The sequence below is a fragment of the Apteryx rowi genome, unplaced genomic scaffold (assembly GCF_003343035.1).
Source record: "Apteryx rowi isolate R43461 unplaced genomic scaffold, aptRow1 scaffold_1047, whole genome shotgun sequence".
In the NCBI taxonomy this organism is placed as follows: domain Eukaryota; kingdom Metazoa; phylum Chordata; class Aves; order Apterygiformes; family Apterygidae; genus Apteryx; species Apteryx rowi.
The window spans coordinates 111,350-123,042 of NW_020447250.1; the positions used below are offsets into that span (position 1 = coordinate 111,350).

General features: G+C 65.3%; 2 protein-coding genes across 3 annotated transcripts in view; one reads left to right on the forward strand and one right to left on the reverse strand.

Annotated features, from left to right (window-relative positions):
- Positions 1-11,693, forward strand: part of LOC112967213 (zinc finger protein 11-like) — a 108,366-nt gene that overhangs the window by 62,608 nt on the left and 34,065 nt on the right. The gene's annotated exons all lie outside the window — the stretch shown is intronic.
- Positions 1-11,693, reverse strand: part of LOC112967127 (zinc finger protein 501-like) — a 109,327-nt gene that overhangs the window by 54,706 nt on the left and 42,928 nt on the right. Inside the window, exons 4-5 of one of the 2 annotated variants that reach the window (XM_026067915.1) lie at positions 8,952-10,066; positions 5,044-5,066 (exon numbers count right to left, since the gene is read on the reverse strand). In XM_026067915.1, the coding sequence (XP_025923700.1) occupies positions 5,044-5,066; positions 8,952-10,066 (1,138 nt within the window). Of the gene's footprint in view, positions 1-5,043; positions 5,067-8,790; positions 10,341-10,683; positions 10,791-11,693 lie in introns of those variants that run through there. The other variant, XM_026068106.1, reaches the window with a different exon arrangement.

Sequence of the window (11,693 nt, forward strand, 5' to 3'; positions counted from 1 at the left end):
CCCGCCACGGCGATGCCCAAGGGCAGGGCGGCCGCGGGGCCCCCCCGGGGCAGGAGCCACCAGGGACGCTTGCAAGGCGACCGAGGGACGGGCACAACCGCAGCGTTAGACACCAGAGACTCCACGCGGGATGAGACAACACCAGCTCGGCACGTCCGACCCCGGCGTGGTGCGAACAGCAGGGCCCATCTCCAACACTCGCCCGGGGCCCTCTGCTTCGCCGGGCTCGAACTCCAGGCGGGCTGGTGCAGGACACCACGGCAAACCCAGCTTCGCAGCAGCCTTCCCTCGGGAACCTTTTCCCTCAAAACCCCCTTGATGGCAGGAGCGGAGCAGGGTGCCCCGGCTCCGCACGGTGCAAAGGGAGCAAATCGCCCACCCCAGCGTGCGGCAGCAGACCGCAACCACGGGAGCATTTCTGGGTGTGCAGGGAAGGATGAGCCGGAGAGACGGCAGAGCGACCGCCTGTGCCCGCTCACAGCTCCGGGAATCGCTCCGTGCCCACGCTCGCACGCGCGTCCCCGCTTTTGGACAGAAAGCGCCGGCTGAGAATTAATGAGCCCTCGGGCCATGAATTATAACCGGATAATTGCGCGCGCTGCAGCGTGCGAGTCACCGCTGGATGTCTCCAGCATCGCGGGGAAACCCCAGACTCTCGGCGAAGTTTTACTTCCCAATTCACGGGGAAAAAATGAGAGTAGCGGGAGCATTGGCAGGAGGCAAAGCAGCCGCCGCGGCGCAGCAGCTCCCCAAGGGCCCGCGGTACCTGAGCCGGACAAGCAGGGTGGCCGGGGATGGTCCCCGGTCCAGGGACATCTGTGGGGATGAGGCAGGAACGGGGGCAAGCCGGGAAGCCGGCCCAGGGTCCGGATCAGCGGGATCCATGGCTGGGGCCGAGCTGCAGAGCGGTGCTGCTCCAGCAGAGCTGGGGAAGGGGCTGATGGCCCCAGGCTGGGCTTAAATAGCGCCCGGGGCCATGGGCAGGGGTGGGTGGGGGTCCCAGGTGGGGCAGATCGGGGCCGTTAATGCCCATTAGTGCCCRGACAGCATCAGCTCCTGCACGAGCTGCCTCTAACCACGTCACGCGAYGGGGGCTCAGAGCAACGGGGCGTTATCCGGCGCGTGAAAATTCGGGTGGTCTTCGGCGTCTCGCAGTCGGGAGCGCTGGGGTGCGAGATGCCGTGACAGCCACGAGGACTGGCGGTGGGGCAAGGTTGCCCTGCGAGCGCCGTCCGGGATGCACCGGGGTGACGATGCCCTGGAAGAGCCCCTCCGCCGGCCCCCGCGCCCCAGAAGTCAGAGCCAGGGGTGGGTCTGGAAGCGGGAACGTCGCGGCTCCGGCCCCAGGCGCGTGCCCGGCCAAGGGGTCTCGCTCGGAGCAGCGATCTCCGTGGGGCTCTGCTCCCCCCGCGGTGCTAAAAGCAGACACGGAGCGGCTCTTGCCCAAAGCGCCRACTTTATTCGTGCACGCGGGAGTACAACCGGCGAAGCTCCGGCGGCGGAAACAGCCGCCGGTCTTAACCGTGCAAGCAGCTCTTCCCGGGGAGCAGCAAGGTGCCCCGCTTCCTCCTGCCGCCTGCGTGGAAGCTGCCGGCACGAGGCCTCCGGAGAGCAGCGCTCCGGGCGCATCCCGCGTCCCGGGAAAGCCTAAAGCTGGCGATGGCTGGCCCCCAGCCCGCGGCCGCGGACCCCGGGGACAGAGCCGAGCTCAGGGGTTGCAGTACTCCCACTTGCTCCAGGTGTTGCCCACGTAGCACCAGGAGTAGCTGTAGCCGTGGCTGCCGCAGAAGTGCTGCGGGGCGCAGCAGTAGCCCCAGTTGTTCTGGTCGTCCGTGTAGCACCAGAAGTAGCGCTTGCCGTAGAGGCCGCAGGGGAAGCCGGCCCGGCACGGCTGCCCCTGGATCGTCACGGYCGAGTAGAGCGGCGAGCAGGCGATGCGCTTGCCGTCGCCCCGGTCGCAGGTGAACTTCTCCTCGCCGTCCGCCGCGGCGCAGCGGCTGCTGCAGCACGGGACCCGGCTCTCGCCGCTCCGCTCGTCCRTGTAGCACCAGCGGTGCGAGGACTTGCCGTGGAAGTTGCAGGGCAGCCGGTCGCAGGACCAGCCCTCGGCCGCCGCCATGGAGCCGGGCAGGTGCTTCTGCTCCTGCAGGACGCATTCCTTGGCCCAGGTGCCGGCGGGGACGGCYGGGTCCCCCACGGTGTCGGCCCGCTGCAGCACACAGGCCAGGGAGCCCTGGCGGTGCAGCTTGGTGAAGCGCTGGTGCCACCTTGCCATGCTGGAGAAGCTCAAGGTGACCGCCACGTCCAGCTTCTGGTCCTCCTCGGAGCTGTCTGGATCATCCAGGTCTTTCCACGCCTCTGCTGGAAAGGCGGAGAGAGAGGAGTCCAGGRCATTTGTCACCGCCGATAAAACGTCCTGGGTTTTGGGGCTCTGCGAGTTGCAGTCGTCCGCAAAGATCTCGATGGTCTCCAGCGTCTGGTGTATGGCCGCCAGCTTCTCYGCCAGCTTCTTCACCTGGAGGACTTGGATCTTGGAGCTCGCCTTGTTCTCCGCCAGGAAGGCCAGGGAGAACTTCTCCTCCGGCTTGGCGTTGTCGCAGCAAACGGCCGTCCAGACGTGCCGGGGCACCGTCACCTGGCCCAGCAGCCGCTCGCGGTCCCCTTCCCTGTCGTCGGCGGCGGGGATGGCGTCCGCGCCGGGGGTGGCCCCCGTCACCAGGTAGGCGACGCCACCGTCGCTCGCGGGGCAGCTCTGCCGCAGCTGGGCCCGCAGCGCCCGCTGCAGCGCCCGCCAGCGCCCGTGGGCGAAGCAGGGCTCCAGGGGCACGGCGTTGGTGAGGGCGAAGGTGGCCGTGYGGGAGGCGCCGCACTGGTGGGCGCCGGGGTTCAGCTGGCCCCGGACGAAGGCCGTGTCCTCGTAGTGCTCGTTCAGCGCCTGGCTGAGCTTCCCTTCGCCGCGGCACRGGCTGCACTCGCTCTCCATGGCCATGTCCGGCGACAAGTCCGCGCTGACCAGCTGCGGGAAAGGCGGAGAGCCCCGGGCCGGTCAGCAACGCTCCGGCGGGGAGCGTTTTAGGGCATCCCCCCTCCTCTCTTTTAGGGCACGGCAGCAGCAAATTCCCACGCCTCCGGGGTCCCCATCCATCCCTGCATCACCGCTGCGGGAAAACCCCCCTTGCATCCTCCTCCCATCCTCGGGACACCCTCCTTCCCAGCTCCCCGTGCCGGAGACCCCCCGTTCCCGGCGCCCCCGCCGCGGGGGACGGACGGGACCCACCTGGGGCTCCACGAACCACTGGCTGCGGCGCTGCGCCTGCCCCGGGCACAGCTCGGCGCTCAGCGTGTAGGCGGACCAGTGCGGCACGAGGCGCCGGCGGTCGTAGAGGGTGGCGAAGAAGGGCTGGCCGCGGTGCTGCTGGCAGATCTTGGCGGCGGACGGCGAGCCCAGCCGCTTGGGCTCCAGCCCCCCGTAGAAGAAGCGGCGGCACTCGCCGAAGGAGCCCACCTTGGCCAGCGCCGGCGCCGYGCCGACGCAGAGGCAGCCCAGGAGCCAGAGCATCGCCATGGTGGGAGGCGAGACGAGGCGAGGAGCGCCGGCTCCCCGCCGGTATTTGTGGGCTCTGCGAGCCGGGGGCGGGCGCCCGGCCGGGAGGAGGCGAGCCGGGAAGCGGAGCCAAGACACRAGCCGGGGAGGGGGGGAATCTGGTCCGCTTCCCGGCCAGCCCRTGGCGGAGCTGCCGCTTTGGGGAAACGAGGCCAGCGGAGCTTTCCACGAGCTCCGACCTCGCAGATGCACGTGGCCAAAAAACCTCTGGCTGTCCCCACCCAGACACAGAGGTTAAAGCACATCCGAAGGCCCTGGCATGCCCCGTTGGTGACCGGGATGCCGGAAAGTCCAGCTGCCGGGATCCCCCTTCTGCTTTGCCAGCTTGGCCAGGTCAGTGCAATGATTTTCCATCCATTTAGACGAGCTTTTGGCAAAGACACGCAGCAGTTGAGCAAGCTCTGCACGCTGCCAGGCCCTGGGCACGGCAGGGTGTCGGCGTGACCTGCTGCTCCAGCCCTGTTCTTATCTGCAGGGACCACCGTTTTCTCCGGAAAAAGAGTGATCCAGCTATTGCAAAAGACCATCCGACACTTAGGGAGGCCCCCAAGGAGCAGCAGCAGGCCAATATAGCTTTGAAGTTAGCCCTGCTTTGAGCAAGGGCTTGGACCAGAGCCCTCGAGAAGTCCCTCCACCCTTCTGCAATGAGGTCTGCAGAAACCCCTTTCCACAGCAAGAGGCTCCTGCTAGCGTCAGGTGTGCCGTGCCTCTGCTGAACCATGTCCCCTTCGTTCCTGGTGCTTTCCCCATGTAGGTGAAGCCGTCTCCATCAGTGGGTGAAGCCGTCTCCATCAGTGGGTGAAGCCATTCCCCCCAACCGCAGTCCCTTTCAGCCTAGGGTCACCCACGAAAGCCCAGGCTGTTGGTGTCTGGGCGTCTTGGCCAACGAAAACCAAAGTCCGGACACAGGGTCACCCTGACTTTGGGGCTCCAGCCAGCACTTCGCCACGTGGAGCTGGCCTGGAGGTCAGGTGAGGGACAACCTCTATCAGGCTTCTCCTGCAACTCGGAAAGACAAGCCGTGAGCCTTTGAGTAATGAGGAAAAGCAATTTTTTGGCGGAAGTCCCAAGCCAAACAGCACCCATGGATGCGCAGGGAGAGCCAAGGGATAACGTGGAGAAGAACGAAYGCCACGCTGGGTCTGTCCCTCCAGATTTGGCCTTGATCCACTCACCCCMTAGCAGCTTTGCCGGACCATGCCGTATGGCCAGGACCGTGCCCGGGTCAATAAGCAGCAAGAAGAGGGGTCCGAAGACCCTCCCTCCTTCCCCTTCCTCTGCTCTCCCCGAGGAACCACGTGAGATGGAAGAATTTTTTCAAAGATGCAAACGTCAGTTCTTTTGAATCATAATTTCAAACCAGTTCCAAAGCCAGGAAGATAATAATAAGAGAGGATTTTCAAAAGAAAACATGACAGATTATAGAATTTCCAGAGAACTTCAGAACAAGTGATTTTTTTTCCTAGGGGAAAATCTGATTTCTTGTTGAAAAATGAAATGCCAGATTTATGGGTTTTTTTAATTCCACAAAAAAATGGACAAACAGGACAATTAACGCAGGAAAACGTGCCCGAAAGTTAGTAGCAAACATAGGTGCATTCAGCATTTCATCCCTCTTTCTCTTGGAAGGATGGAAATCGCTGAAGGAAACGGGTGCTGAGCCACAAACTCAGATGAAACAGGTCAATAAATTCCCTTACAAAAGGCTACGCTGAAAAATCGCCAGAAGGTCTGAACTTTCCTCAAGGAACCTGTCGAGCTCTGTTCGTCCTGGGTCCAACCAGACACATGTTGTGACCAACCTGCTATTGCTGGAGGACGTTCTGGAGGTGCAGAGGCTCTGGGAAGCCCAGCTGCTGGAGGAGAAAACTTTGCTCCTTCCTAAGACATCGGAGAGGTGTTTTGGGCATCTCTGAAGGCCCAAAGGCCAACAGAGGAGGCAAGAGCGGAGGGCGCATCAGCAGCCCCCATGGCGAGGACACAGCGACATGGGTCCCAGCAGCCTTGGCTTCCCTTGATTCCTACCCCTGTCCCCCAAAGCCCTCTCCTTGCGGTGACCTGCTGCTGGATATAGAAAAGCCAGCCCAGAACGAGGACATGGCCAGGCAGGACAACCACGCGGTGGGAACCACGCGGTCGTGCTCGGGGCTCTGCGACTCCCCTGGTGCCGAGGGAGCGCTCGGCTTCCTAGCCGCAAAAGCATCTGCCATTTCGGAGATAACCACGCGGGCYGAGCAGCCGCGGCAAGCAGCCCCGCGTTCCACCTCCTAGGAGCCCAGGACTGGAGGCCAAAAGCCCTGGCAGCTGTTCCGATGATCCCGCCAAAAAAATGAGGAGTTTACCTTCCAGCCCGAAGATGCAGAACTCCCCCGAGCTTTTCGCGAGTGACTCACGGTCCCCCCTCGCGAGCCCCGCTCCACCCTTCCAAGCGGCGTCTAGATATCGGCGCTGCAGCAACGCTCGGGCTCCTCTTCCACGCCGAAGTTCCCGGGAAGAGGCGTAAGAGAAGGAAATGCCAAAGCAGTTGCAAAACAAGCCTCCCCAGGGCTGGCTCAACCCAGAACGACCCGTGGCTGGATCGCGTGGTTACGCGGCCAAGCAAGAGCGGAGCGCCAGGCTTTCACGCTCGCGGCCAAAGTCAGTGTCAGAAAGTCAAGGATTCTTTCAACATTCAGTGCTTCTTGACCCCGGGAGAATATTCTCCCAGGAGAATAAGCCTCACTTTTTGGAATGCACCGAGGAGCAAGGCACAGGCGACGAAGGGTCAGAAATCGGTGTCGTTCAAACTCCCGAGCCACTTGCGTTTTCCTAGGGTGCAACTGCCTGCGGCCAATGCCACGGGATGTGAATCGCTTGCAAGAGAATACTGCAAGTTCAGGACACGGATATGAGTTCAGATAATCGAACCGAACTGATGGAGCTGCTGCTTTTATCCCTTTGAGTTAATAAATGGGATTACYGGGAAAGGGCAGCTGAGTGAGCTGTGCTACCCGGAATAACTAGACCTCAAAAGAGCTCTGCTTCCAGCTGAGCCCGTGCCGGTGTTCGCCGGCTGCAGCGGACACGGAGCTCCACAGCAGATGCTCCACCGATGCGCYGGGGAAGCCGGTCTGACTTAAAAGCAGCCATAAAAGCTCACGCAGCCCCAAGAGCCGGTCGCTGCCGGTCCGAGCGTCCCGGGACCCACGCGAGCTGGGCGCGGACGTTGCTAGAGCACGCCAGCATCCGTCGCCCCAGAGCCGAGCCCAAACCCGCGTTTCACCCCGAATAACCCGGGACGCCGCTCCGACCTCCGCTCCTGCGCGCGACGGGAGCCGGGATCCGCAGCGGGAGGCGAGCCTGCCTTTCAGAGAGACGCGGAGCACACCAGGAGGCTTTTCGCTAGGCTATTTTATTCACAATACAAACACGGTTCCTGCTTATCGTGAACAGAGATGGATCGGGCAGCCAGGGCAGCACGGGAGCCGCCGCCTCTCCGAAAACCCCAGCTCGACCAGCCGAGAGATCGGGCTCGCGAACCGAGCCCCRCGCGCACAGAGGCTCCTCGTCTCGGAAAGGAGACCCGCGGGAAACCGGGAACGGTCGGGAAGAGCCCCCGACCCGCGCTGCGCTCCCGCCTCCGAGCTGCGGCACGACGGAGGCCGTCGCTGCGTGCTGCGACCGTGGGAACGCCCGCCTTTCCCTAGCTCGGCTCGAGGGTTTTTTCCAGTCTTGGGTCCCCATCTCCATCGCTGGTGGGTTTCTGCTGCAAGCCAGGAGACCGTTCGGCACGGATGCGGCTCACCAGCAAGGAATGCCACGGGGTCCATCCAGGCTGGTCTTCCCACGCAACCCGGCCGCAGCGGTCGACCTGCACCACCTAGAAACGGGAATCCCACCCCAAAACCACGCTCCCCGTCCCCGCAGCGCATCCCAGGCTCGGACGCGTTGACCAAAGCCGAGTGCCTAAATCCCCAGCTGGGCTCCCACTGAATAAATAGAATAAATAGATTAAATAAAGCGCTCGCTTCACGTTCTCTTGGGTCCGAGCCCAGCAGGTCGGGACCGGCAGCTTTGCCGAGGCGAGACGCCCCAGCTCGTTCCTTAAAAACGAAGCCACGAGAGCCGGGTCGCACGCGCCGAGTGACAGGGAATGTTGCCGTGTCGCACAGCGATGCCTGCGCCGGCTCCGCCGTTTCGGAGGTCTCGCGCCTCRGCTGCGGGGAATCACCGAGCTGGAAAGCTAACGCGGGGCTGGTCCCTTTTCCCGATTTAGACACAGCTTAAAACGACTAAGGTTTCACCTGGTACGCGTGGGGGGGAAAAAAAGGAAAAAAATCGGTTCACACCTGCCAAGAACTTGCCAAAAACGGGTCTCCACCGTACSTTCCCGCCCCGATCAGGTGCAGCTCCCAGAGGAGCAAGTCTCCTCTCCTGGCCGATCCCCCCGGCACAGAGCAGGCCGAGAGCAGCGGCCTTGCCCTTTCCCTCCCGGCTCGAGGACGAGCCCCGCTCGCAGCCTCCAGGATTTCCCTGCCACCATCACGCTCATCCCACCACACTGCTCCTCTCCGAGCGCCTCCATCCCGGGAGAAGCGGCGCAGAGTCACAGGAAAGGGGGCAACACGTCATCCCCATCCCAGCTCCTCCTGCCGCCATCTCCCCCATCCGCCCAATCCTCCGACACGCCAACCTCCATCACGTACCAACCCTCTCTCACGGATGCCAACCACAGCCTTCGGCTCCCCTTTCGGGACCTTTTCCCACCATTCCCAAACGCTCCCTCAACCTTCCCACGCTTCCCCGGGCGCTCAGCACCGCCGCTTCCCATAGCCGCGAGGCTGCCGGGGGGGGATTTCTTCCTGGCTGCCGCGAGGACGAGCAGGAGAGGAGCTTCCCGGCGAGCGCTGCCGGGATCGCCTGACTTCCCGGGGCAGGATTACGTCCGTTTTTTTTCCCGCCGGGGCGAAAAACCGCGATAACGTTCCTACCGCACGCTGAGCCGCCAGCTCCATCCCCATCCCGCTCTCCTCACCTAGCTAACCTACCTTCCTAATCTACCCTCTAAAACTACGTCCTCGGGGCCGGATCTGAAGCCCRCGAGGGCCGACGCAGGCTCGGGATCTACGCTGCGCCCATCTCCGCGGCGTCGGGGCACCTTCCCTCCCCACGGCTGCGCCCGGGCGCGGGGCGGCAGCGAGCCCGGGGCTGCCGGCTCCCAGCCCGGAGAGCAGGTCAACCCCGCTCCAGCCCCGCCGGCTTCCCTCCGCCCGGCTCCGTTAATAGGGCGCGAGCTCATCCGGCGGCTCCTCCAGCGGCTTCTCCTCGCTGTGGCTCCGGAGGTGGCGGTAGAGGTGGGAGCTGACGCTGAAGCGGCGGCCGCACTGCGGGCARGGGAAGGGCTTCTCGCCCGTGTGCGTGCGCCGGTGCTTGGCCAGAGCGGAGCCGTCGGCGAACGCCTTGCCGCAGTCGGGGCAGGCGTGCCGGGGGCCGTCRCCGGCGTGGGCGCGCTGGTGCTTGTGGAAATGCAGGGTGCTGTTGAAGCTCTTGCCGCAGTCGGCGCACACGTGGGGCTGCCCGCCGGCGTGGGTGCGCTGGTGCCGGTAGAGGTGGGAGGTCCGGCCGAAGCGCTTGCCGCAGTCCCCGCACTGGTAGGGCCGCTCGCCGGTGTGGATGCGCTGGTGGCGTTCCCAGTGGGAGCTCCAGGAGAAGCTCTTGCCGCAGTCGCCGCAGCGGTAGGGCTTCTCGCCGCCCTGGCCGCCGTGCAGGTTGCGCCGGTGCCGGGCGTACTGGGCGCGGGCGCCGAAGCTCTTGCCGCACTCCTCGCAGCGGAAGGGGCCGTCGCCCAGGTGCAGGCGCTGGTGCTTGACCAGGGCCGGCCCGTCGCTGAAGCCCTTGCCGCACAGGGTGCACTTGTAGGGCCGCTGGCCGGTGTGGGTGCGCTGGTGGCGGTCGAAGTGCAGGGTGCTGTTGAAGCTGCGGCCGCAGTAGGTGCAGATGTAGGAGCGCCCGCCGGCGTGGGTGCGCTGGTGCCGGTAGAGGTGGGAGCTGCGGCTGAAGCACTTGCCGCACTCGGSGCACTTGTAGGGCTTCTCGCCGGTGTGGATGCGCTGGTGGCGGTCRAAGTGGGAGCTCCAGGAGAAGCTCTTGCCGCAGTGGCCGCACTGGAAGGGCAGGCGGCCCGTGTGCAGCCGCTGGTGGGTCACCAGCTCCGTGTTGCGGCGGAAGCTCTTGCCGCACTCGTCGCACTTGTAGGGCAGCCCCCGCGGGTGGGCGGCCCGCTCGGCGGCGGCGGCGGGGGGTGCAGGGGGGCCGGCCCGCTCGGCGGCGTGGGCCCGCTGGTGCCGGTAGAGGTTGGAGCTGACGTTGAAGCTCTTGCCGCAGTGGAGGCAGAGGAAGGGCTTCTCGCCCGTGTGCGTGCGCCGGTGCTTGCTGAAGTGGGAGCTGCAGCTGAAGGTCTTGCCGCACTCGCCGCACTCGTAGCTCTTCTGCAGCACGATGATGCTCTTGAAGTTGGGGAAGGCGGCGGCGGCGCCGTGGCCGCCCTTGCCGCCCCGCCGCGGCTGCTTGCCCGGCGAGTCGATCTGCTGCACCACCGTCCAGCGCAGGCTCTCGCACACCGGGCTCTGCTCGCCCGGCGCCGCCGGGGAGGCCCCCTCGGCGTGGCCCAGCAGGGCGGTCGCGTCCAGCTCCACGATCTCGGGGCCGTCCGCGTCCGGAGCCTCTTCCTCATGGTCGCTCGGCGTCCCGTCGCCTGCTGGGATGGCGGGGAAGAGAGGGGGAAGAATCCAGCCGGGTGTCGCTCCCGCGGCCGCCCGCACCCAACCCACGGCACAGGGAAGAAACTGGCTCATCAGCTCCATCCCCTCCGAGCCAGGTTCAGGTGGAGCCCCCAACTTCACCCAAAACTCCCCAAGCCTCAYTGCAAGTCCTTGGAGCAGGGACCAAGGACATGGGCTCTTCCCTGTCCTCCTTTGGGGTGGGATCAGGCTGGAACATGGGACCTGGGTGCTCGGGGGGGGGTCCCAGGTCCGGGTCTCCGGCTCCTTCCAAGGTCTGGAGTCGGGCAAGATCCCCCCCAGCCCTCCTCAACCACTTACTCAGGGTCACCAGGGTGTCGTAGTCCTCCTGCACGTCGCCCTCGTACAGCGCCTTCTGGTCCCGCTCCACCGCRCCCCAGGGGTCCATGGCCCGCTCCCTCGCCTCGCCCAACGCGGCGGGTCCCTGCAAGGCCAACGGCGCCCCGGTCACCCCCTCGGGTCCCCCAAGAAGCGGCCCAGGGGGTGATGGCAGGAGCCAGCACAGGACACGACAGGGGTCCTGAGGCCCCGACGCCCCATGGGTGATGCTGGGGGCCAGCGTGGGATGGCAGAGGTGCCGCAGGGCCCCCAATGCGTGGCAGATGCTTGCCGGGTGACTCGTCCTTGGGGCGCAGCAGGTCCTGCTGCCAGCACCGGTGGGGGACATCGAGGCCAGCAYGGGACGGGGAAGGCACTTTGGGGCTGGAGACACCCCAGACCCGCTGCAGGATGGAGGAGACACCCCAAGCCCTGACCTCCAGCAGGTCCCACCACGCCGTCAGGCATCCCGAGCCCCAACACCCACCAGGTCCCACCACCCCGTTGGGTGCCCCAGGGTCAGTACGGGATGGAGGAGACACCCCAAGGCCAGACCCTCACCAGGTCCCACCACCTCATTGGGCACCCCAAGCCCCAACACCCACCAGGTCCCACCACCCCATCAGGCACCCCAAGCCCCAACACCCACCGGGTCCCACCACCCCGTCAGGTGCCCCAGGGTCAGTATGGGATAGAGGAGACACCCCGAGATCAGACCCTCTCCAGGTCCCACCACCCTGTGGGCCACCCAAAGGTCGATATAGGATGAAGCAGACACCCCAAACTCCAACACCCRCCAGGTCCCACCACCCTGTCGGGCGCCCCGAGCCCTGCTGGGTCCCGCTGCCCCGTCGAGCACCCAGTGGCCGGTGCGGGATAGCGGGGGACACCCCGAGCCCCGACACCCACCAGATCCCACCACCCCATCACGCACCTCAAGCTCCAGCACCCACCGGGTCCCACCACCCCGTCGGGCGCCCTGAGCCCTGCTG